The 25540-nt window shown below is 43.0% G+C and overlaps 1 protein-coding gene across 1 annotated transcript in view; it reads left to right on the top strand.

Moving 5' to 3' along the window:
- The first annotated feature begins 1019 nt into the window (after positions 1-1019).
- PITRM1 (pitrilysin metallopeptidase 1) overlaps positions 1020-25540 on the top strand; it is a 49359-nt gene continuing 24838 nt past the window's right edge. The window contains exons 1-11 of the mRNA XM_060248108.1: positions 1020-1137; positions 4006-4123; positions 14352-14458; positions 16222-16373; positions 17093-17207; positions 17303-17399; positions 18514-18674; positions 19475-19601; positions 20343-20431; positions 21979-22107; positions 23506-23619. Of these exons, the coding sequence (XP_060104091.1) occupies positions 1082-1137; positions 4006-4123; positions 14352-14458; positions 16222-16373; positions 17093-17207; positions 17303-17399; positions 18514-18674; positions 19475-19601; positions 20343-20431; positions 21979-22107; positions 23506-23619 (1265 nt within the window). The 5' untranslated portion in view covers positions 1020-1081. The remainder of the gene's footprint in view (positions 1138-4005; positions 4124-14351; positions 14459-16221; positions 16374-17092; positions 17208-17302; positions 17400-18513; positions 18675-19474; positions 19602-20342; positions 20432-21978; positions 22108-23505; positions 23620-25540) is intronic.

Raw genomic sequence — 25540 nt, 5'->3', positions numbered from 1 at the left:
GAGGTGTCTCCCTACCACAAAACCCCGTCCTCCACCCTCCAAATCTTCAGGAATTTCCCAACCCCGCAACCCTACTCCAAAGACTCTCTTTCTTTTTAATTCCAGCATAACTCTTTAAGAAGGGAATATCCACATTTTAAGAAGGATATAGACAAGTTGGAACGGGTCCAGAGGAGGGCTATGAAGATGGTGAGGGGTCTGGAGACCAAGTCCTAAGAGGAAAGGTTGAAGGAGCTGGGGATGTTTAGCCTGGAGAGGAGGCGGCTGAGAGATGATATGATCACCATCTTCAAATACTTGAAGGGCTGTCATATAGAGGATGGTGTGGAATTGTTTTCTATGGCCCCGGAAGGTAGGACCAGAACCAATTCACTCAAATTAAATCAAAAGTTTCCGGCTCAGCATTAGGAAGAACTTCCTGACCGTTAGAGCGATTCCTCAGTGGAACAGACTCCCTCAGGAGGTGGTGGGTTCTCCTTCCTTGGAGGTTTTTAAACAGAGGCTAAATGGCCATCTGACAGCAATGAAGATCCTGTGAATTTAGGAGAAAGTGTTTGTGAGTTTCCTGCATTGTGCAGGGGGTTGGACTAGATGAGCCTAGAGGTCCCTTCCAACTCTATGATTCTACGAAGAACTACAGCCCACTCCTTCATTTACTACAAGTGTGTGTAACTATTTTCTGCAATCTAGGCTACTACCTGCAGACTTTCCGCATGTAGAATACACGCCTGAATGATCACAACCTGAAAGTCATTGCGCACGATTCAAATCTAACTGGGAACGGCCCAAAGAAGGCTTCCCTAGTCTTACTAAATGAGCTCATGGCTGGGAAATGGCAACTTTCCCCCTTTAGGTACTGAGACTGCAGCCACAAACACCTGGAGAATGGCTTCGAAAGCGCATGCGCGAGTCCCCCCCCCCCCCCCCGGCGGCGGTAGCAGCCCGGGAAGAGGCGGCGCTCCAGCGAAGCAGCGTGTTTGTGAGCGAAGCCCGCGCATGCGTGCAAGGGAAGAGGCCCGGGCAGCTGCAGAAGGAGCGGCGCCTCGGTTGGGCTTTGCCGGTGGAGAGGTCGCGCCGAATCATGTGGGCCCGGTTTGGCGCCGCGGGGCGGCGGCTGCAACAGCTGAGCCACGGCCGGTGAGGAGCTATGGTGGTGGGGCTGAAGCGGAGAGGGTCAGGCCTGTGGTTACCCCTCTCGGCGAGGCTCTCTGCACGTGCTCTGAGGCGCCCTTCGCTGGCCCTCGAAGCTTGCCTGCTTTCTCCCGCTTTGCTGTCTTCTGCCCTCTTGCACCACCTTTTAACTCCTTCTTATCTGGCCTGTTTTCGGGGACAAAGGATGGAATGGATGGGAGGAGTAGCCTCTGGCAGCGTTGCATTCAGGCTGCTTGTGGCTTGTTGGAAATGAGAACCGCTTTCTGGGTGGGCGTAGAGAAAAGTCGAGTCCCGGCTTCGCTTTCTCTTGGAAATGCCTTGCAACTTTCTGCTCCGTCATCCACCGGTCCCTGGAAACTTGCTGATAATGCCATTTCAATAATAACGCCCATCCGAGCCCCCATTGAATTGCTAGGGAGGTTTAGGGAAAGTTGCCTTGTGACTTTCTGCTCTGACCCATCAGGAACAGGCGGCTCTTTTGCGGCCTCCCAGCCCCTATTCTGGGCATCCAGGGGTTAGTTGCATAAGAGGAAAGGAGCTGATGGTGGCAAAGACCACTCCGGAGGTCTAGGTAGAGAGAAGAGCTTCTTGTTAAGAACTAGGCTTGATGCCTGTGTATAGGGCAGGGGTGGCCAAACTTGCTTAACATAGCCCCAGAGAGTAGAGTTCAGATGTTTGAGAGCCACAAGACATTAACATCAGATGTCTGAAGGAAGGAAGGCAAATAGATGGGAGGAGGAAGGGCAAATAGATGGGGGAAAACGACTTTAACTTTTAAATGCACTCTCCAAGCCGCCTGCTGGCTTGGCTTGGAGAAGTGATGTAAAGAAACAAATGCCTTCACCAACAGAATGGTGGGGGCTTCAAGAGCCACACAGTATGTGTGAAAGAGCCACATATGGCTCCCGAGCCACAGTTTGGCCACCCTCAGTATAGGGCTTCAAAAGACTGCTGTCTCATCCCCCTTCCCCAATTGATCTTATTGATGTGTTGTTTCCCTCCCCCCATGTGGGTCACTCCTGCAACGCCTGGAGCTATCTGCAGAATGCTGGCCCCAATCACCTGTGTGTGTGTGTGCATTCTTGTGGTGCACCTGATTTCTGACCCTTTCTTTGGCCAGGCTACTGAAACGTACACATTCAGAGGTGGCATGCCGGATGCTGTGTACAAAACAGTGATGGAAACACTGTTGTGTAAGTTTTCCAAAGGTGCCAGACTGTGTATTGAGGGGAACGTGGTTCTGAGCTAGGTAGACTTTCAGTCTGGTGATGCAGCAGAGCTGCTCCTATCCAAGACTGTAATGTTGTAGTTTAATTCACAAAAGTATGTGGGGCTTATGAAGCAGTGTGATGTAGAGAGGGGTTGTAGGACCAACTGGGCCCCTCCTGATTGCACAGTGTTGAAATAGAAAGGAGCTGGTTGACTTCTACATCCTTTGAGCCCCTTTGGAATTCTGCCACAGGGTGGTGGGCACAACTGCAAAATTGCTGCACTTGTGCAAAGGAAGTCTTAAGTGCAATGGAGAAGAAAAAAAATGTTTAAAAAACACTGGGAAAGAATAGCAAGAGATAATAAAACCAGCGCTGTGTTAGTAACTGCCAGTGAAACAGCAGTCTTTTAATCAGTCCAGCCTATTGGATCTCCAGTGAACAGTCAAAAGCCCTGCTGGGCAAATGTCCCACCAACTTTCTAAAAACACTTCATAGGCACCAGGAAAGATATAGGTAAGGCACCACGTTGAGGACCCTTGCCTTTAGAGTCTTTCCTCCTGCACAGATTGGGTTCAATTTCCATGTTTCCATGCACAATCCTCCATCCCTACCAAGGACCTGCATGGCATGTGTATTACATATGATATACACATATGCGTGGTATACATACAAACACACCCTTGAGCGAAAATAATGGTGTGTGTGTACACACAAGCATGTGCACTTGTGTGGAAAGAAACTGATAAGGGTAGTGACTTCCAATAGACAAGACTAGGGCTTAGGGTTTGCACTTCTCCCTGGCAGGTCCAAATTCATGCCCTGATTTAAATGGAATGTTGATAGAACCTATCCATGTGACAGTATTTTTGTTCAATCAGTACATAATACAGAAGAAGCCCTTCTAGTTAGTTGTGTTACTCAAGCATTTTTCCTCCCACCAGTCTTTCCTTAAAACTAGCTCTGCTGTAGGGGGAAAAAAGTCTGCTGTAGGGGGAAAAAAAGAAAAGAAGACTTATCAGTTCCAGTATAGTGTTTTATGCAGTGTTTCATTGAGGCCTGCATGTGGAAAACGAGGGCAATAGAGGTTTGCCCCTCCCCACTGCTGATACAGGGAGGTATTCTGCCTCTGAATATGGGGGTTCCTTTTGGCCTTTTTCTGGTTCTGTGCTTTGGCTTTTTTTCAAAACCTTTCCTTCAGATCTTGCCTGTTATCTCTTAGTTTGTGTACTTTGATTGTTTCTCCCTTCCTGCCTTCTCCCAGTTGATAATCTGTCCAGAGATGAGAAGACTTCATAGGGAGGGGACATTTGCAGGTTTTTCAGTCCCCCCCTCCCCCAGGTTTTAGTCACATGGTGAAATTTAAAAAAAAAAATCCTGTGTAGATGCAGTGGTGGTTATCCTTTTTTTTTTTTGGCTTTTTGTACTTTGATCTGGTATTACCAAATTGCACCTGACTATTCTTTGCTTGCATTTTTTCCCCCATGGGAAGCATGTGGCAAGATTGTTTTGAATCCCTTTTTTACTGAAATGGAAGTTTTAAAAATAAAATTTAAACATACTGTAGCCTGTATTTTTCCTGTAGAATTTTGGGAGTTTTTCAGAAACTAAAGCCATTTACTGGTGTTATCCTTTTTAAAAACAGCATCCGTAGTCCCACATCCTTCAGCCAGTGTTTGTGGAGGTGGAAAAGCAGCCCAGTGAACGAAAGAGCCCTGCAATACAAAGTCGGAGAACATATCCAAGGGTTCACAGTAAACCAGGTACTGTGACTTTTTTGTTGTTCATTATTTTGCTTTCAGTTCATGGCTTTGTTTTTGCCTGGCATTATTGCCCCCCTTCTGGGAATCCGTAATAAGCTTCCAAGTAGCGGTTAGCATGTTGAACTCAGACTTGGGAGACCTAGGTTCAGTTAACTTACTAACCACGGTCCAGTCATTCTAACTCAGCCTAATCTTATCTTGCAGGATTGTTTGAGGAGAGGCAGTGTATTCAGCTGCTTTGAGCCCTTACTGGGAGAAAACTAAAGTGCAAATATCCGAAATAAATAAATGTGCATTGCCTGACCTTTGTGGATAAAAATGTGCAATAGATAAGCAGCTCCTTGGAACATGGTATGAAAACAGTTGTCCTAGACCAGGGGTGCCAAACTTGCTTAAATAAGAGCCACATAGAATAAATATCAGATGTTTGAGAGCTGCAAGACACAAATGTCAGCTGTTTGAGAGCCAGAAGGAAAGAAAACAAATAAATGAGAGGAGAGAGAGAGGAAGAGGTGGAAAGGAAGCCACAGGCTCTCTTGGCTTGGAGAAGTGATTTGAAGATGACAACATTGGATTTATATTCCGCCCTCCACTCAAGAGTCTCGGAGTGGCTCACAATCGCTTTATCTTCTTCCCCCACAACAAACACCCTGTTAGGTGGGTGGGGCTGAAAGCTCTACCAGAAGCTGCCCTTTCAAGGACAAGCTCTGTGATAACTTTGGCTGACCCAAGACCATTCTAGCAGGTGCAAGTGGAGGAGTGGGGAATCAAACCCAGTTCTCCCAGATAAGAATCCGTGCACTTAACCACTAAAATTTTAAAAAATGTGTGCCTTCTCTAAGCTGGCTGACAAGGTGGCGGGGGCTTCAAGAGCCAGGCAATATGTGTGAAAAGGCCACATGTGCCTCTCAAGCCACAGTTTGGCCATCCCTGCCCTAGACTCATGGCTCAGAGCCAGTTTATGGTGTGGGCTGGAAGCTGGCCTGCAGAGAATTACTGCAGCTCCTGACTGTAGTGTGATGGACAGGCTAGGTTCAGCATCCCTAAGTGCAACCAGTGAGAGTAGATGATATGTTGAGAGTGAGGGTTGGAAAAAAACAGCCGCTGAAAAATGGCAGGAGTTAGTGGCGGAGGAGTTGACAGCTTAGGAGATGAGGAGGAAAAAACGGATTTCTGGCAATAGAACTGGGCAGAAGAGCTGCTTAGAGCAAGCTGAAATAGTTGAATTGTGACCAGAGAATCTCACAGGAATAGAATCGTTGTTCAGAAGTTCAATGGAAGGGAAACATCATTGTTTGTACCTTATTTTCCTCATTATTTTGTTATATTGTAAATAAAAGTTATCGTGTTTTGATTTACCATGTAGGCTGCATGTCTAAGGGAATGGAATACACACATACACAAAACTTAATCTTGGCCCATGTACATGTATTACAGAATAGGAATGACTAGCGTCAGCAAGTGATTGGGAGAGTGTTGGAGCCCCAACCCCAATAGCTCTTTGTGAGGGAAGGCAGATTGTTAAAGGGGGCCGGGCTACGCTGTCTGTGGATGTCTCTGGGAGTGAGAGAGAGCACCTGATGTGTGAAACGGGCATGGGTCTCTCTGTATTTTTATTTATTTATTTATTTATTCGGGATTTGTATCCCGCCCTTCCCAGGAGTGGCTCAGGGCGGCTTCCAACAATAACAATTTAACAATTAAATATAAACAATTAAATACTTCACATTTAAACATTAAAACCAATACATTTCAATTCATAAAAACAATGCAGCTTAAAACCAATAACATATCGTTTTATATAAACAGATGGCAGGCCAGTTACGTCAAGTTCCATCCCGGCTAGGTGTAAGCTAGCCGGAAGAGGGTCGTCTTACAGGCCCTGCGGAATTGAGCCAAGTCCCGCAGGGCCCTCACCTCTTCCGGCAGCTGATTCCACCAAGTGGGGGCCATAACGGAGAAAGCCCTATCTCGAGTGACTTTCAGGCGGGCTTCTTTTGGCCCGGGGATAGAGAGGAGATTTTGTGTTCCTGACCTCAGTGCTCTCTGGGGAACGTATGGGGAGAGACGGTCCCTCAGGTAGGCAGGTCCCAGGCCATATAGGGCTTTAAAGGTAATAACCAGCACCTTGTACCGGACTCGATACATCACTGGAAGCCAGTGCAGAGTCCGAAGACCCGGCCGAATGTGTCCCCACTTTGGGAGACCCAATAACAGCCGGGCCGCGGCATTCTGCACCAGCTGCAGCTTTCGAGTCCGGGACAGGGGCAGCCCCATGTAGAGGGCATTGCAGTAGTCCAACCTCGAGGTGACCGTAGCATGGATCACTGTTGCTAGGTCGTCGCGCTCCAGGAAGGGGGCCAGCTGCCTTGCCCGCCTAAGATGAAAAAATGCGGACTTGGCAGCGGCTGCTATCTGAGCCTCCATCTTTAAGGAAGGCTCCAACAGCACCCCCAAGCTCCTGACTCTGTCCGCCGCCATCAGCGGCGCACCGTCAAAAGCTGGCAGGGGGATCCCCCCCCCCCGGGCCGCGGCGACCCAAGCAAAGGACGTCTGTCTTCGTAGGATTTAGCTTCAGCCCACTCAGTCTGAGCCACTCAGCCACGGCCTGTAATGCCCGGTCCAGATTTTCCGGGGCGCAGACCGGCCGGCCGTCCATCAGTAGATAGAGCTGGGTGTCATCAGCATACTGGTGACACCCCAGCCCATACCTTCGGGCTATCTGGGCAAGAGGCCGCATATAGATATTGAATAACATCGGGGAGAGAACCGCCCCCTGGGGCACACCACAATCAAGTGTGCGCCTCTGGGATAGCTCCCCCCCTACTGCGACCTTTTGTCCCCGACCTTCCAGGAAAGAGGAAAGCCACTGTAAGGCCAACCCCTGAATCCCCGCGTCGGCGAGGCGGCACGTCAGTAGCCGATGGTCGACCGTGTCGAACGCCGCCGACAGGTCTAACAGCATCAGCACCGCCGAGCCACCCCGATCCAGATCCTTATTTTATAAGAGAAAAGCTTGTGACATTGTGACTTGCTACTGTCTTTGAACCTGAGTGAGAGAGAGGTTGTTTGGTGCAGAGAGCCAGTTTGGTGTAGTGGTTAAGTGCGGACGCTTATCTGGGAGAACCAGGGTTGATTCCCCACTCCTTCACTTGTACCTGCTGGAATGGCCTTGGATCAGCCATAGCTCTGGCAGAGGTTGTCCTTGAAAGGGCAGCTGCTGTGAGAGCCTTCTCAGCCCCACCCACCTCACAGGGTGTCTGTTGTGGGGGGAGAAGATATAGGAGACTGTAAGCCGCTCTGAGTCTCTAATTCAGAGAGAAGGGCATGGTATAAATCTGCAGTCTTCTTGTTGAGGATGGCAGGCACTCTGTGAGGGAAAAGGGGCGTCACAAGTAGTAATCTCTAGCTGTATTTCTAGCAGGTACAACTTCAGAGCTGGCTTTGAGGAAGTGAGGCTGTCTACAGGTTCTGTGTATGTGGGAAGTCTGGTTGAAAGTTGTGTGTGTGTGTGGGCCGGAAGAGTCTTTGTTCTTGCCTGCAAGGCTGATTTCATAGTTTATTTTTAATTGTCTTCACACTGATTGAGGCCTTGCAGCTATCAAGAGATCTACGCCGCTCAGCTCCCATCTGTACCATCAGGTTGACACCTTTCTTACAGCTGTATATTGTTTTGTGAATAAACAATTTTATTAGTAACATATGGTAGTAGAACTATAACTACAACTTATAAAAAGCTTAATATATATTAAGAAAAAGACCATCATTCTACCCCACATCTTACTTTCTCCCACCCCTCCCCCAATTACTTGACCCCCGCCAGTGTTATTTTCTTTAAAAAAACAGATATTAAAGGTACCCTTAACTATCAAGAAAAAAAACGAAACAAAAAAGAAACATAGGGAAGAAGAACCCCCTTCAAGAGTTATATTGTTATCTTAAAAATCTTAATCCTCAAAAATTGTCCAATGTCCTTTTATTTTCCACTCTTTCTCTACATATCTTCTGAATTTCTTCCACTCTTGGTTAAAAAGTTCTAAATCACAGTCTCTTAATTTTCTTGTTAATTTGTCCATTTCACTCCATGACATAACTTTCATAATCCAGTCCCATTTTTCTGGTATTTTTTCTTGCTTCCACAACTGCGCATACAATGTCCTAGCAGCTGAGAGCAAGTACCATATTAATGTTCTATCTTCTTTTGGAAATTTTTCCATTTGTAATCCCAGCAGAAAAGTCTCTGCCTCTTTATTGAATTCATATCCCAGGATCTTAGATATCTCTTGTTGAATCATTTGCCAAAACATTTTAGCTCTTTCACAAGTCCACCACATATGGTAGAAAGAACCTTCATGCTTTTTACATTTCCAGCACCTATCTGGCATCTTATTGTTCATCTTTGCTAATTTTTTTGGAGTCATATACCATCTATACATCATCTTAAAACAGTTCTCTTTAATACTATGACATGTTGCGAGTTTCATGGAATTTTTCCACAGATATTCCCAAGATTCCATCTTTATTTCTTTATTTACATTAATTGCCCATTTTATCATTTGAGATTTCACTACTTCATCTTCTGTAGCCCATTGTAAAAGTAATTTGTACACTTTTGAAATTAATTTCTCATTATCTCCAAGCAGAACTCTTTCCATTTCTGTTTGTTCTTTCCTTATTCCTTCAGCTTTGATATCATTCTCCATCAAACTTTTTATTTGTTGCATTTGAAACCAATCATATTTATAGTTTAGTTCTTCTGCAGTTTTCAATTCTATTTTCCCGCTTTGTATTTTTAGTAACTGGTTGTATGATAGTTGTTTTTCCTTGACTGTTTTGGCCGTTAACTTTATCACTTCAGCCGGCACTATCCATAAAGGTCTCCTCTCATCACCATATTTCTTGTACTTTATCCACACATTTAATAAGCTACTCCTTATATAATGGTGAGAGAAAAGACCGTCCATCTTCTTTTTTTCATAGTACAAATATGCATGCCAGCCGAATTTTTTTCCATGGCCTTCTAACATTAGAAGTTTTTTATTTAATAACGTTATCCATTCTTTTAACCATACTAAACAAATTGCTTCATGATACAGTTTCAAATCTGGTAATTGGAATCCACCTCTCTCTTTCGCATCTATCAGGACTTTCATTTTAATTCTAGGTTTCCTCCCGGCCCACACGAATTCCGAAATTTTTCTTCGCCATTTATCAAATTGCTTAGCATCTTTCACAATGGGGATGGTTTGAGACAGATACATAATCCTTGGTAAAATATTCATTTTTACTGCAGCTATTCTACCCAACAGTGACAAATTGAGCTTGTTCCACTTTAGCATATCTTCTTCTATTTTACGCCATAGCTTTTCATAATTGTTCTTAAACAAATCAATATTTTTCATTGTTATCTCTACCCCTAGGTATTTTACCTTAGAGGTAACTTCACAACCCGTTAGTCTTTGTAGTTCTTGTTGTCTATTTTTCTGCATATTCTTACATAAGATTTTTGATTTTTCTTTGTTTATATAAAGTCCCGCCAACTCCCCAAACTCTTGTATTCTCATTAACAACAAAGGTGTAACTTGTAAAGGATTTTCATTTATAAACATTATATCATCTGCAAATGCTCTGTATTTATAGGTAAATCCTTTTATTTGTAGTCCTTCTAAATCTTTTTCTTCTTGAATCTGCATTAGTAAAATTTCAAGAGTCATTATAAACAGCAATGGCGAAAGCGGGCAGCCTTGTCTGGTACCTTTACTAATTTTCATTTCATCTGTAAGATCTGCGTTGATGCACAGCCTTGCACTTTGTTCAGAATATATTGCCTTTATCATTCTTATAAAACTTTCTCCAAGCTCCATTTTTTCCATCACTGCAAACATAAAGTCCCAATTTAAATTGTCAAATGCTTTTTCTGCATCCGCAAAGAATAGCGCTACTTCCTTTTCTGGATGTCTTTCATAATATTCTACAATATTTACAACAGTTCTAATATTGTCTCTTATTTGTCTTTTGGGAAGAAAACCGGCTTGGTCCTCTTTTATAAAATTTATCAAATATTGCTTAAGACGTTCTGCCAGAATTCTTGTAAATATTTTATAATCATTGTTCAAAAGTGAAATTGGTCTGTAATTTTTCACATTTGTAACATCTCTTTCTTCTTTAGGTATCAAAGAAATAACAGCTTCTTTCCATGTATTTGGTACCTTCCCTTTGACTCTTATTGCATTCATCAGCTTCTGTAATTTTGGTATTAATTCATCTTTAAACATTTTAAAATACTTGGCTGTATAACCGTCTGGCCCGGGAGCTTTATCATTTTTCATCACGTTGATTGCTGCCTCAATTTCTATTTTTTCAATTGGGTCATTCAAAATTTTTCTCATATTCTCAGTTAATGGCTCAATTTTTATTTTCTGTAGATATTCATCTATCTTTTTTCTCTTTACTTCAGCACCTTTAAACAGCTTGGCATAATACTTAAAAAATTCTCTTTTTATTCCCTCTTGAGTAACTACGTCTCTTTCATCTATCACAATTCTATTAATTATTTTATTTTCCCTCTTTTTTTTCAGCTGCCACGCCAAGTATTTCCCCGTCTTATTTGCTCCTTCAAACGATTTTTGCTGGAGCCTTTTCAAATTCCATTCTACTTCTTTGTTTAATAAATGTCTTAGTTGAGTTTGCAATATTGAAATTTCCCTTAGAATTTTCTTTTTCCCTGGTCTTTTCCTCAGCTCTCTTTCTTTTTTCTTTATTTCATTTTGAATATCCAGTAGTTGTTTTTCTTTTTCCCTTTTATCTTTATTGTTCAAAGTAATCAGCAACCCTCTCATTACTGCTTTATAAGCATCCCAGACCGTCTGAAAATCGATATCTTCTTTATCATTCACTTGGAAAAATTCTTTAGTTTCTTTTCCTAGGAAAGTCACTGTTTCTTTGTTCTGTAGCAAGTCTTCATTCAATCTCCATCTTCTCAATCTTTTGGACAGTTTTGTAATCCACATTATTGGGTTATGGTCAGTGCCAATTTTAGGCAAAATCTCTATCTTTCTTGTTATGAGGCCTAAATCTCTGGTTCCCCATAGCATGTCAATTCTAGAAAATGTCTTATGTCTTGCAGAAAAAAAAGTATAGTCCCGCACTTCAGGGTTAAACTTTCTCCATATGTCCTCCAAATTTTCCTGTTTTACTAATTCAAAAAAAGACTTTGGCAATTTTCCTTCTTTTCCACTATTTTTTTTCCCTCCGGATCTATCCAATGAGTTCTCAACTGTTCCATTAAAATCTCCCATTAAGAGTATTTGATCGTAGGTCAACTCATCTAGTTGTTGTGTAATGTCTTTAAAAAAAACATCTTTTGCACCATTAGGTGCATATAGTCCCAATAACAGCGTTTTTTTCCCATTTGATGTTATTTCCACTGCTACAAATCTTCCATCCTTATCTTTAAATACCAATTTTGGCTCCAGGTCTTGTTTAATATAAAAAACTACTCCCCTTTTTTTCTGGTCAGCTAACGAAAAAAATTCCCTTCCCAATTGTTTGTTCCATAAAAATTTATAATCCTTTTGTTTGATGTGGACTTCTTGCAAACAAATTATATTACAATTTTGCTTTTTAATCCAATGAAAAGTTGCCCTTCTTTTTTGTGGTGAATTTAGTCCATTAACATTCCAAGACAATAGTTTGTAATCCATCATGGTGCAAATTCTTTATTTTCTTCAAAAAATCTCCTCAGTTCTCGGGCATTTGTGATCGTGACTCTCTTCCCCTGAAGTTCAAAGCTCACACCCTCGGGGATTATCCATCTATACCTTGTGCCATTGTCTTTCAATTTTTCTGTCAACTTTTTATATGTTCTCCTGTCATTTATCACTTCTTTCGGTAGCTCCTTCATAATTCTCACTCTGCTACCTCTTACTATCAATGATTGTTCAAAGTTTCTCTTCATAATCCTTCCCACCATTTCCTTTGTCATGAATCTTACAACCACATCTCTTGGTAAGTTATTTTTTTTGGCATATAACGAGTTGACTCTATACATGTGATCATACATGCTTTTAGTCTTATCAGGGTCTTCTTCTAAGAATTCTGCGATTATGTTTGTTATATATCCTTTCAAATCATCATTCTCTTCCTCAGGTACTCCTCTCAAACGTAGCTGATTTTCCATTAATTTGCAGTCGTGAATCGTCACTTTTTCTTGTACTTTCAGCAAGGTGGTATCATGTGTTTTAACTTTCTCCTCCACCTCCTGTACTTTCTTGTCTATTTTCCCAATTTGGTTTTTGAGGTCATCCACTTCTTTTTTAATCACTGTAGTAAGTTCTTCCTTCAACTCTTCCATCATTTTCTTAACTCCTTTCATAATCCTGGCTTCCATAGCCTCCATTTGGTCTTGCATTTTTTCTAATGAAAGGGCTCTTGTTCGGAGCTGCCTGGGCTCTGACATTTAAGCAAAGAGCAAGGGGGATGCAATTAAAATACCAAAAATTTCCGTCGCACAATTTGCAAGTTTGACTACCAAGTTCAGAAGGTCTAAATTTTCTCTCTCAATTAAACTTTGTTCTGTTTTCTTCTGAGCTTCCCAGGCCCAGATATAAATTTTTGAAGAATTTTTCCCCTTTAAAAAAATGACGAAATTTTTGACCTCACCAATTTAAAATCTGACAGTCAGGTTCAATAGAGCAGGGCTTGCCCTTTCCAGCAAGCCCAATTTCGCTGGTTTCTGAGCCCCCAAAGCAAAGATATTTAACAAAAAAGTCTTTAAAAAATCCAAAATGGCGGCCGCGATTTTTTCTCCTTTTAAAGATTTTTTTTCCCCTTTTAAAATCACCCCAGGAGCCCACCAATAATGTAGTCAATAGTTCTTATCTTCTTACCCTTTTCCCTGTCGTTTCTGTCACTTTTTAAAGTCCCAAATCTTTTTAAAACGATGTTTTAAATTGGACCTCCCAGCAATGGCTGCCGATGTTTCTCTATGATGTAGAGTAGGCTTTTTTCTTTACTGCTTCCTGTCTCTGTCACCTTCAACCTTATAGATTGCTTGACGCACTTCCTGTCTTGCTCAGTAGAGTTAGAGGACTGTTCCAGTATATTCCTGCGCAGTATGGTTGTTTACATTCCACAAATCGTAAGTAGACACAACAATGATTTCTCTTCCATTTTTAGCAGTTTTTAACACTGTCTTTTATGTCAAAATAGTCCAAACTTCACCCTTCCCTTCTTCTACTTGCAAGTTTTATATTTTCCCCTTATTTCCACCTTTAAAACGTCTCTTTAGTCTGTAAATAGCTCCGGAGTGAAAGAAGAGTTTCTGTACCTTTTTTCCTCTGTTTATCCAAGTTCCACTGGTCTTCCAAGACTTTAGTTGTTTAAAAATGTCCCAGAAGGTTAGGATCGTGACGAGCTTATGCCAAATCCATGGCTCTGAGAGATCTTGCAGACGATAATTTTGCAAACTTCTGAGACTCCTCAAAGCCTCAAAGGACCCTTCTCCAAAGCTCCTTTTCAGCCAAGGTAAATCTCTTCTAAAGTTTTTAGTGCAAGTCTTGGACCTTTCTCTCACTGAGAAAGGTAGGCAGTGGGCTTTGGTTTGCCCTCCACTACCCCGAACAAGACCTTCAGCTTGCTCCCGTTACGAGAGACAACTCAGCTCGCCATTTTCCTCCCCGGAAGTCCCTTACAGCTGTATATTGTTGATTTCTTCAGTACGTGGCTGTTTTGGCAATATTTCCTATAATGGATGTATCCAATAAAAACATACCGTGGATCGTGCAACTTTAAATACCTTACAACAAGCAACTGAAGAGTCAGATCAGTGTTCATTGTGCTGGAACTGGAGAGTAAAGACAAATCCTCTGGGTATATTTAATGTTTTCTATAATGTGGAATAGTAAATATTAAATAGTTGTGCCCTAGTAGAAATGCGTGTATATTTATTGATAAGCAGACTGGTTGTTCTTGTCCATTCCAGAAACGTATATTAAGACAAGAACTTAGCTATGACAATTAAGAATCCCCTCTGTGCAGGTAGACACAAATGTGTTGCAAACTGGAAGGTACTTCTGCTTGACTCTTCCATGCCCCCTTTACAGACTGTCACTGTGTCAGAAAGACCAACCCAGGAAAGGTAGTTTAAACTGTTGAGGTCTAGAAACTTTAGAAGAGGACTTTTTGGTCCAGTCTCGCAAACAACCAGGTGTGTTTCTCCCCAATGCAGGTGACAGCAGTACCCGAGCTGTTCTTAACTGCTGTTAAACTCAACCATGATAAGACAGGAGCCAAGTACCTGCATGTGGCACGAGAGGATTCCAATAATCTTTTCAGGTATGTGGTTTTACAGCTCATGTGGCATTTTTAAGAATCTGCTGCTGCTTCATAAACCTATTGAAACCTGTGTTGTTGACCCCAGGGGCGAGATGGGAGGGGAAATATGGTGCTGGGAAAGGACCAACCGTATACAATTTACAGATTTGATGGATTTCTAATTACTACACTGACCATACGTGTTTTGTCCCCTAAGGGCCTTCCTCAGTGGTCAATAAAAATACATACAAAGACCCACATCCGGGTGTTTGTATATATATGTTTTATTGACCACTGAGGAAGGCCCTTAGGGGCTGAAACGCGTATGGTCAATTAGAAATCCATCAAATTTGTGAAATTGTATATGGTTGGCAATTTTATGCAGTTTGGCATTCAGACATTGTGTTTTAAATTCATATTTGTGTATGTTTTATAATAAATGATGTACATTTTATGACTTGTGGTATGGGCAGCTTGACCCTCCATTTCAAAGTGCAACTTTGGGTTTATTCCCCCCCCCCCCGCTTTTCCTTATTCTTTGCTCGGAAATGGCCCCTCCCCCACAAAGGAGGGAGAGAAGGAAGAAAGCAGGAGGAGCCCGCCAGCTCCACACTTAGCACTGCTTAGCTGGGAGTGGCCATCTGCATGTTGTGTCTGCCCCCCACCTCCAGCCCGGTGCTGTCCTTCTACCTTGGGATGGACTAGCCCAAGTGAGGAAGTGATCAGCCCACTAGAGAATCCCGCTGGAGTTGTAGCAGCCAGTCCTCCCCTGATTGTCACTCTTGGAAACCTCTTGATGTCTCTGGTAGATCCTTTTCATCACACTGTCCTTCAAAAGGAGAGCAACTCTGTATATTTCACCCTGAGTTTCATAAGGAAAGCTGCAGGGCAAAATTTGGGTCCAGTTGCACCTTTAAGACCAACAAAGTTTAATTCTGGGTATAAGCTTTCATGCACATGCATTAAAACATTTTTAATGCATTTTTCAGATGCATTAAAACAAGACTTCCTCAACTGTTACATGTAGGTAGAGAGAGGGTGGGAGGAGGTTAGCTGCCAGGAAGGGCTAATTAGAGTCAAGATGCATAATAAGCTGAGCAGTAAGTATAGCTAAAATTGTGAATAGCAGCAAATTAGTGTACAGCTGGGTACCCTTTGGATGCATTTTGCTGGGAAGTGGATTTTAGGAGCACTCCACTTACGAGCAAGTGAGCATTGTGTTGCAGCCTGATCTTTTCACCTGTTGATGAGAATCATTGTTTGAGCTACAATAGAGAGTTTTCTTAGTAATATTTATTTTTAATATATTTGAGCATCGTGGCTCGTCAGGTTTCCTCCTCAGACTCAAGGTTAGAGTCACGGTAGCCCAAAACTGGTTTGGAGAGGTGGCATACAAATCAATATAAATCAATGCACCATATGTAGGATAACACTAATGCCAAATGAAATAATATTGGGGTTTGGGACATCTCCAGGGCTTGGTGGAGTTTCCTGCAATTATGGGCTTGCCATTCAGGGCTACTATGTTGGGCAGCGTTTCTTCAAAACTAGGAAGAACTTAAATAACTTCTCATTCTCGTTTTTCATGAAACAGTAAAGAGGGTCAGAGGAAAATTGGAAGTCTAGCATCCCCTCCCACCCCAACTGCATCCCAGTTTCCATCACATATTAAATGTGTGTGCTGCCTTTCTGGTGTCATACATTATATGTCTGGCCAGTGAGCTGTATCTGTAGGACAGCGCTGCTCAGGTTTTAAATGAAACTGTTTCCCTGGTTGCTTACAGCGTTCAGTTCCGTACCACCCCAATGGACAGCACGGGCGTCCCCCATATCCTGGAGCACACTGTGCTCTGTGGGTCTCAGAAGTACCCCGTCCGAGATCCCTTCTTCAAAATGCTGAACAGGTCACTCTCCACGTTCATGAATGCATTTACAGGTGAGCTCTAGATGATCTACAGCCTCTTGGGTTCTTGCCAGGTAATGACAGTCTGTTGTTATGATGTAACCCCCCCCCTTTTTTTTCCATTATGTGAACAGGTACTGTTTAACTGGACCTTATGAAACTACGTTAGGCTATCCAGTGCACTTCTTAAACGTGCTGGGAAAGTTTGTTCAACCACAAATTAGTTCAACAAACTACGGATTACAGACCCATTTAGGTGTATAGGCTTTTGAGTTGGTGTTCAAACTGCATTGGTGCCCTGTTATGGGAGCATATTTCTTGGCTGCCTTTTCAGTCCATTTACATTAATCTTCAATACGGTGGGATGAGTGGGCTGGGTTTGATGAACATTTCTGCACAATGTAAGAACACTGGCGGGGATTCAAGCTGTGATATCTTAGTGGGGCTGGAAGAAGCCTTTCCCTAAGGTCCTGTAGAGCTGCTGCTACCAGTTAATACTGGGTTAGAGAAACCAACAGTGTGACCTGGTATAAAGGACACTGAGCATGTAGGTAGCCCCTGGACGCCTTGGTGAGCAGAAGTCAAGAGCCACACTTAAGAGAAAGTGGATACCTTACAGATTTCAGTTGATAAATGAATTGACGGATCTAAAGTGCTTCCCATGCTAGATCTGCAATGAAAAATGCTCAGGAGAAATGCAGATGTATGCATATTTTAAAGTAGTATTGTAAAAAAAAATGTTTTTCTTGCAGCTAGTGACTACACACTGTACCCGTTTTCCACTCAAAATCCCAAGGATTTCCAGAATCTTCTCTCTGTATACTTGGATGCAGTGTTTTCCCCCTGTTTGAGACATCTAGATTTCTGGTAAGGATGCAGTATTTTTGGCATGCATTTTGCTGGTAAGAGCTAAAGGAGCACTAAGAAAAGGCTTGTTAAATGTATTTCTCAATGTCTTGTAGGCAAGAAGGCTGGAGGCTGGAACACGAGAATCCCAGAGATCCGCAGACATCATTAATCTTCAAAGGAGTAGTTTTTAATGAAATGAAGGGGGCCTTTGTAAGTGCGTCTAAAATTGATTGTTTTTGCTTCCTCTTACTGTTGGGAGAGCATCATGTGGGAATTAAAATGTTACATCTTCAGACTGTTACCCTGTAGCTGGAACTAAGATTAAATAAATGGACTTCAGATTTATTAAGGGTAAAGGTAGTCAGTCCCCTGTGCAAGCACCAGTCGTTTCCGACTCTGGGGTGACGTTGCTTTCACAACGTTTTCATGGCAGACTTTTTACGGGGTGGTTTGCCATTGCATGGGTTAATAACCCAATGTGGGTTAATAACAACCTCTGGTGGAATATCTGGTCATGGGGCACATTTATTTTAGTTTTATTTTACATTTATACCCCATCTTCCTGCCCTCGTAAAGGCTGCTGAGGCAACCACATGACTTACTGCAGGTAGCAGTATGTGCAAATGAGGGTTACTTGGTCCTTGGGGTGAAGATGGGATTTGGACGGTGGATTGTACTTCTTGAAGTACAGCTCTCATTCTTGGAATACCAAAACCAAGGGCTTGCCCCTACATTGGCATGTAGCCTGTGTCTTAACCATGGTTTGCCTTGATGCTTGAGTTGAGCTGTTGTGTCTTCCAGTTTGGTGTAGTGGTAAAGTGTGCAGACTTTTATCTGGGAGAACCAGGTTTGATTCCCAACTCCTTCACTTGCAGCTGCTGGAATGGCCTTGGGTCAGCCATAGCACTGGCAGAGGTTGTCCTTGAAAGGGCAGCTTCTGGGAGAGGTCTCTCAGTCCCACCCACCTCACAGGGTGTCTATTGTGGGGAGGAAGATAAAGGAGATTGTGAGCTGCTCTGAGGCTCTGATTCAGAGAGAAGGGTGAGGTATAAATCTGCAGTCGTCTTCTTTCAGTCTCGTAGTGCAGTGATATGCTTGTTGATTTGGACATAGTTCTTGGCAAGCATTTCCACCTTTCTTCTCAGGTTCCTGTGACCTCATAGGGGTTATTGGCTCAGGAATAACCTAGGGGGTTATTGTATCTCAACATTAACTTTGTTCACCAGTGTCTGACTTTCCTCCCCTGAAGCTCTTGAGTATTGTCGTGATGATCACATGTGACTTGAGGAGTATCTTTGGTCTTACTAAAAATGTTTCTTTTAAGACAGATAATGAGAGGGTGTTCTCTCAGCACCTTCAGAACCACATTCTCCCTGATCACACATATGCCGTCGTCTCTGGTGGACACCCTCTGAAGATCCCTGACCTTTCCTGGGAGCAGCTCAAACAATTTCACGCCTTGCATTACCATCCCAGCAATGCAAGGTATACTGGGGTGACCCTGGATTTTGTTTAGCAAGGGGGGTATGCAGACTTGATTTGGGAACCCATGAAAGCACTCAGTCCAAAGTGCTATGTGCGAGCACTTAGATTTTTCTCTGAATCACACACAAGAACCAGCACTGTGTATTCAGTTTGCTTGTCCCTCCTTGGATTCTCAATGTTCATTTTTGTTTAGGCACTTATTTCACTTTTCTACCCAATGGGGGCGTAAAGCCGCTTACTGAAATATAATAAATAATCTGAAAATAAAATTTAAGTAAAAAAAAAAAGAATGCAGTAAATTGCATTTCTGGGTGCCATTCCAATGCTTAGTTTTGCCGAGATATCCCCCATCTCCTGCTCCCTAGATGTCAACTTGGCACGGTGCATACTCATACTGCACTCAGAACTTGTAAGAAGCCAGTTCAGGGCCTTCCTTTCACTCTCACATGATCCTAAAATTCAGGGAGTTGCCAGAATGACATTCAGTGTTTGCCGCCAAAGGGAGAGTTGGTTCTGCTAAAACAGGGCTTCAAGCAGGCAGGTCTTTGTGGGTCAAGGCACTAGTTTATGTAGCCCAGGGGTGGCCAAACTATGACTCAGGAGCCTCATGTGGCTCTTTCACACACATTTTGTGGCTCTCAAAGCCCCACCTGCCCTGTTGGTCAGCAGCTTCAAGAATGCATTTAAAGTTAAAACTTCCTCCCTCCCTCTTATTCTATGTGGCTGTTATGTTGAGCAAGTTTGGCCACCCCTGGTGTAACCTTTTCCTGTCATAACAATAACCTTTCATCAAATTACAGGTTCTTCACTTACGGTAACTTTCCCCTGGAGCAACACTTGAAACAAATTCACGAGGAGGCGCTGATAAAATTCCAGAAAATTGAACCGAATACAGGTGTCCCCCCACAGCCACTCTGGGACAAGCCTGTGAGTGTTTATTTCTTGATTTTTATCCTATTTTTCCATGTACAGAAAATATGCAGGCTTTTTGGAGTCGGCTGCTGGGTACCCTCCCAGTGTTAACTATTTGGCAGGAATGTATCTGACGGCCCATGCTGACATGGCAAAGTGAAGACGCTTCTCAGCTTTGTGTCTCTCCTTCCAATATGGCAGCAACGTGGAATATTCTAGATTCATCTTAGCTCCTTTCTCAAAAGAAAGTGGAGTGATTGAAGGCAGAATTAATGTGTGTGGGGGGGAGGAAGGTTGCTTCTCTGCTGCACTTGCTTGCCGGAGAAAGGGAGGGTTTCTCCTCCGGACGTAAATCAAGGTATGATGTGTGTTTATAGTTTATATACAAGAGTTCCTGAACTACTACTTTGCACTGAAGTCTCCTTCCATAATTGAGCCCTTTGCAGTTCATGCTTACATTCCTGTGGGAGGCTATAGCTCAGAGGCAACACATGTGCTTTGAATGTAGAAAGTCACGGGTTCAGTCTCTGGCATCTCAAGTTGAAGAGAGCCAGGGCAAAGAAGGTCCTCTGTCTGAGATTGTTCAGAGCTCTGTGTTGTTCAGAGTGGACAAGGCCAGCGTGTTTAACTACAGCCTCTGAAGTGCCCTGTGTCAGTGGCATCCTTGCAAAATACTACATTGGGGAGGGGGGTCTACAAGGAGAGTGAGCTGCATTCCCCACCACCCTTATTAACTGCTGTCTTCATATTCCACAGAGAGAATGCCATGTAACGTGTGGCGCAGATTCGTTTGCTACGGACCCCAAGAAGCAGACCATGGTCAGCATCAGCTACCTCCTGTCCGAGTACGTGGGGTTTGAAAAGGAAGGGTTAAAGAAAAGTAAAAAAATATTTAACATTTGCTCCTTCCAGCGGAGCATTTCATGGGGTGGGTCTTCAGCAATGAAGGTCTGTGTTTCCTGTTCGTGCGTTCCTGGTTTTTCTGCGCCCAGGTTCTTAAATGGGTAGCCTCAGTCACCAGAAACTGATTTTCAGCTGTCCTAGAGTTGCTGAGCCTCAGCCAGATCTTGCTTTCCTCTTTTGCATCATTTCAGCATGGCTTGGTCAGGAACAGAGGCTCCAGGTAGCTATCAGAATGATTGACTTTACACGGCGAGGGTGAGCTCATCCCTTTTAGACTAATTCTGTGGGTGACTTGGCATGCTTTAAGATCTCTAAATTATATTCTTATTCCATCCTTCCTTCAAAGAACTCAGGTTTTCCCCTCTTCCATTTTTAGTCTAACAACAATCTTGTGAAATAGGCTTGGCTGAGAAAGTGTTACTGACAAAATGTCACCCGGCAAGGTTTGTGTCCGAGCAGAGATTTGAATCCTTAGTGTTTTGTGCGTTTGAGTGCTCTCACAGCTTTTATCGCAATAGCTCTCTAATTCCTGATGCACCAGCCTACTGCCCAGAGGGTTCCTGTGATGAGGTGAGCTGTGATCTCTGTTTGAGACAGGCAGGTATTCACCAGGATAGCCACTAAACCCCCCTCAAGATCTTTTACAATAACAACAATTTTTATTTATATCCCGCCCTCCCCGCCGAAGCAGGCTCAGGGCGGCTAACAACACAATTTTACCATGCCATGGTGCTTTCACCCTGTCCCAACATCATGTGAAACCCCCTGTCGCAGCTCTGGGTGCAGTTCTTACAGCAGCATTCAGTGTCACTGGCATTCAGTGTGTCTTATTTTAGATATATGTTTTGGGGCAGGGGGGTTCCGCTTTAGTACTTCAGCTAAGTTCAGGGCTGTGGGTTTTAATTAAACCATTCTGAAGTGATGTGATTGGATTAAATACTTCAAAGCTCAAATGACACGGAGGGTACCTTCTTACTGCCCTGCCTGCTGGAAATAGTCCATGGAGATATTCCAAAATCTCTACCTCTTTTTGGTTTTCCTTTGTGAAGTAAGCAGCACTTCCAGTGAAAATTAATTGCACGGCTATTCTTTTACAAACCATTTCTGTATTAAAAAAGAAAGTAGGACAGAAGTTCTCACCCACAAATTGATTATTTAGGCAGGTATAATAATACACAAGGTATATTTGTGCCTTGGTTCTAATCCATACAACAACACCATATTAGGTAGATCATTGTTATTTTAATCTCCGTATTGCAGCCTGGAACCTTAGGTTTCAAATTAGTCACTCGCCCTGAAGCCTTCTACTGAACTTGTGGCAGAGATGAGGTTTTTGAGGAACACACAGCTCATTCTGTCAGTTACTGTGCTATGGTGTAGCAGTGCTAATGTGTTGTGTTCCTCAAATGTGTAATTGGTAGAGGTACTTGTTGACTCCCAAGATGCTGTTCTAAACTTTTCTCTCTTTTTTCGTTCTTCTTTTTTTTAGCATTACAGATACTTTTGAAACCTTCACCTTAAACCTGTTGTCTTCGTTATTGATTGGTGGCCCAAATTCCCCGTTTTATAAAGCTTTAATTGAGTCTGGCCTGGGTACAGATTTTTCACCAGATGTTGGGTAAGTTGCTCTTTTAGTCACATAGGGACAGTGCTGAGGTGTTCCATGGCTGGATACCCAACAGAAAATTTCAGTCATACCTTATGGTGGACATTTTAAGGATTTTTGATGTCCCTCAATCTGAATATTCTCAGGATTATTTTTTTTTTAAATATAAAGTTGGGTGAAATATCAACCCTGCTTGTTGAACTGGAACCTTCAGCCATGTTGGAACTGAGGTAAGTGAGAGAATTAAGGGAATGAGAAGATGATAGCAGAATGGCAAGACTGAAAACTCCAGTTATGGGGAGCTCTTGCCATCTGTAACATAAAGATTACCTTCTCTTGTAGTAAATAAAATCATCTTAACCCGCTGTTCATCTGAGGGGAGCCTGCGTATGTTTGTTCTCTTCCTTTACCCTTGCAACAGCCCTATGAGACGTGTCTGTGAAAGATCAGTCTTGTGAGTGAGTGGTGACTTGAACTGTGGTCTCTCAGATCCTGCACTGACCACTACACTGTGCTGGCTGTTTTCAAAGCTTTGTTGTAGTCACTAAATCACTGTCATCTATATCTTCATTTTGATTACTTGAGGACCCTGTTTTAAAATGTATTTCTGTATCACCACATAGCCATAGGACCCTCAAAGTAGGGTATAGGAATAAAATGCATAGGCACTCACTAAATATCCAACCCACAAAAGCTAATAAAGCTACCATAATGAAAACCATAAAGGTAGCAACAGCTACTTTTAAGTTACCTTAAAAGAGTACAGTAGGAGAAGTGAATGTGAGGTAATAAACATAAACTTTTAACAGCAGGTGCAGGTTCATCAGTATAACCAAGAGAAAGAAAAGCAGACCACTAAAGAAAGTGTGTTGAGGGCTGGCATGGAGGCTATCATTCTTTTTTATCTTTCTAGGCTTGCTATTTTGCCCTAGACTCTACACCTTCTAGGTTTTGACATTATCCTGTTGTTGAGCTGAAGCATACTGAATTGCTTTCTCTGTGTGAATCCACCTCTCAGACATAATTTTATCCCATTCCTTTTCTAAAGAAGCTCAGGATTTGTTCCTCCTGTCTCACAACAGCCTTGTGGGAGTAAGTTAGGATGAAAGATATTGGGCTGGGGGTTTCAACTTTGTTTTCCCTGAGCCAAGTCTGGCATGCTACACCACACATTAGAAGATACAATAATTCTAATGCTTATAACCAGAATTAAATTGTGTTAGTCTTAGAGGTGCCACTGGACTCAAGCTGTGTTCTGTTGTCTCAGACCAACATGACTACCCACCTGAATCAATAATTCACAGAATAGTCATTGATGTTTCTTTCCCCCTCTCCTAGGAACTATAATGTCAGGACCCTGGTCTGAGGAGTTGTAAGTGATATTTTCCCCTCCCCCACACTACGTTTCAGGTTTAATGGCTCCACAAGAGAGGCTTACTTCAGCGTCGGCCTTCAAGGGATCGCTGAGGAAAACATCAACACTGTGAAGCAAATCATTGCTAGGACCATTGATGAAGTTATCGAGTAAGTAAAAGGCTTGTCCCCCTGCTCTGATATCGAACCCACTGGGGATGAAGGTGTTGTGTGTGATAACGTGATTTCAAATGACATTTTCCTGACATTTTTAATGGAAATGTCACTAAATTTGGCCTATGGGCATTCCTGGGTGTGCAGGAAGGGAGAGATCGCCTCCTGTGGTAGATGAACCTTTCCTCCCACCTCCATCGATCAAGAGTGGAGTGGGTTTGAGAGCCTCTCATTGTAGAAATTTCTGTATCCTCGTTATCTGAACAGAAGTGCCCAAAGAGCTGCTATTTTGACTGGTTTTTTGTGAACAGCTTTAGGAGGAAGTTGCTTGTGTCCTGTTCTGTTCCTCTTCCAGTGCTGTCTTGGAGTATCCAACAGCGTCCAAGAAGTGTGTGTGGATTGGGAACAGAGATTACTGCCGTGCTTCTGTCCCCTTTAGTCTCTGAACCTTTCAATATCACATAGGAGAAGCAAAACCAAGCCCCCCCCAAAAAAGGTTCACATTTGTTGCATCTGGATGCCCCTTTCCGTGCACACTGATTTTGCACCTGTTGAACGTATGAAAAGGCTTTTGGGTGGAATTCTGGCAAAATAACACAGCAACCAACTCACTGACAGACTGTGCCCCAGTTTACGTTTAGTCCAGCTGTCTTGATTTGTGCCAGATGATAGTAATACATAATTCAATGTGTGCAAGGCTGCAAAATCCTGGGCCGAGGTCAGCTAAACTCATTGCTCATAAAGCATCTAGCTGCAACAAATGTGAGCCTTTTTTGTTTTGGCTTGGTTGTGCGTCTCCTATGTGATAGTGAGAGATTCAGGGTATCTTTGATCAGTCCTCCCCTGAACCCACTGGGGATGCTGCTCAGCCATTCTCTTTATCCCCCTCCACCTCCCCAAGATTTTCAGTCTGTCTCTGAAACATGAAGCTTATGTTAAAAAGTGGATGGGCCTGAGAACTAAAAATGAAGCTGTCATCCCACTAGTCTATCACAGTCGGTATTTCCTACTCTGTCTGGCGGTGTCTCTCCCAAGTTCTCAGGTTCCCTTTCATATCACCTTCTCCCTTGTCCTTTTAATTGGAGATGCTGAGGACTGAACAGGGGCCCTCCTGCATGCAGTGCCACAGCCCTAGGGTTGCGAGCCTCCAGGTGGTTCAGCAAAACAGAATCACAGTGATTCTCAGTTTTGCTCAGCGTATACACTGTGGTTTCCCTAGTGCTGAAAGTAAGAAACCTGTAAGGTTAATATGCAATTAAACGGCCAAACATTAAAAGCAAACTGTATAATAAATCATAAGCAAACATACTTGTATTTGTTATAGAAAGCTGGAACCATTTAGGGGCCAATCATTAGCCTCTATCCTTTGTACAATCAAAAAACCGCAATGTGAACCCACTTAACTTGACCTGACGCATTTCACTCTAGACTGGTTGTCTTCAGAGGTCAGAAAAGTGAGTATACATATTGGCTCAGAATACAGAATACTTCTGTATTATGAGCCAATATGTGTACTTACTTTTCTGACCTCTGAAGAAGACCAGTCTAGGGCAAAACGCGTCAAGTTAAGTGGGTTCCCATTGTTGTTTTATTGATTTGATTTGATTTATATCCCGCCCTCCCCGCTGAGGCAGGCTCAGGGTGGCTCACAGTATAAAATCACGACAAACAATTAAAATCAATAAATATTATAAAATTGCACATTCTATAGTTAAAACAGTCAATTAGTTTGGTGCTAATCTCTTTGGTGCTATATGTTTTCAGTGGCGACGGTATTTCTTCAGTTTCCTATGATATAGGCTCTGCGTCAATTGAAAGCCAACTGGAAGAGAGCGGTCTTGCAGGCCATGCGGAACTGGGCAAGGGTTCCGCAAGGCCCTCCCTTCCTCTGGCAGTTGATTCCACCAGTTAGGGGCTA

This window comes from Heteronotia binoei, chromosome 10 (genome assembly GCF_032191835.1).
Source record: "Heteronotia binoei isolate CCM8104 ecotype False Entrance Well chromosome 10, APGP_CSIRO_Hbin_v1, whole genome shotgun sequence".
Taxonomy (NCBI): domain Eukaryota; kingdom Metazoa; phylum Chordata; class Lepidosauria; order Squamata; family Gekkonidae; genus Heteronotia; species Heteronotia binoei.
Note: the sequence above shows the minus strand (reverse complement) of the source record. Positions and strands in the feature narration are given on the sequence as shown.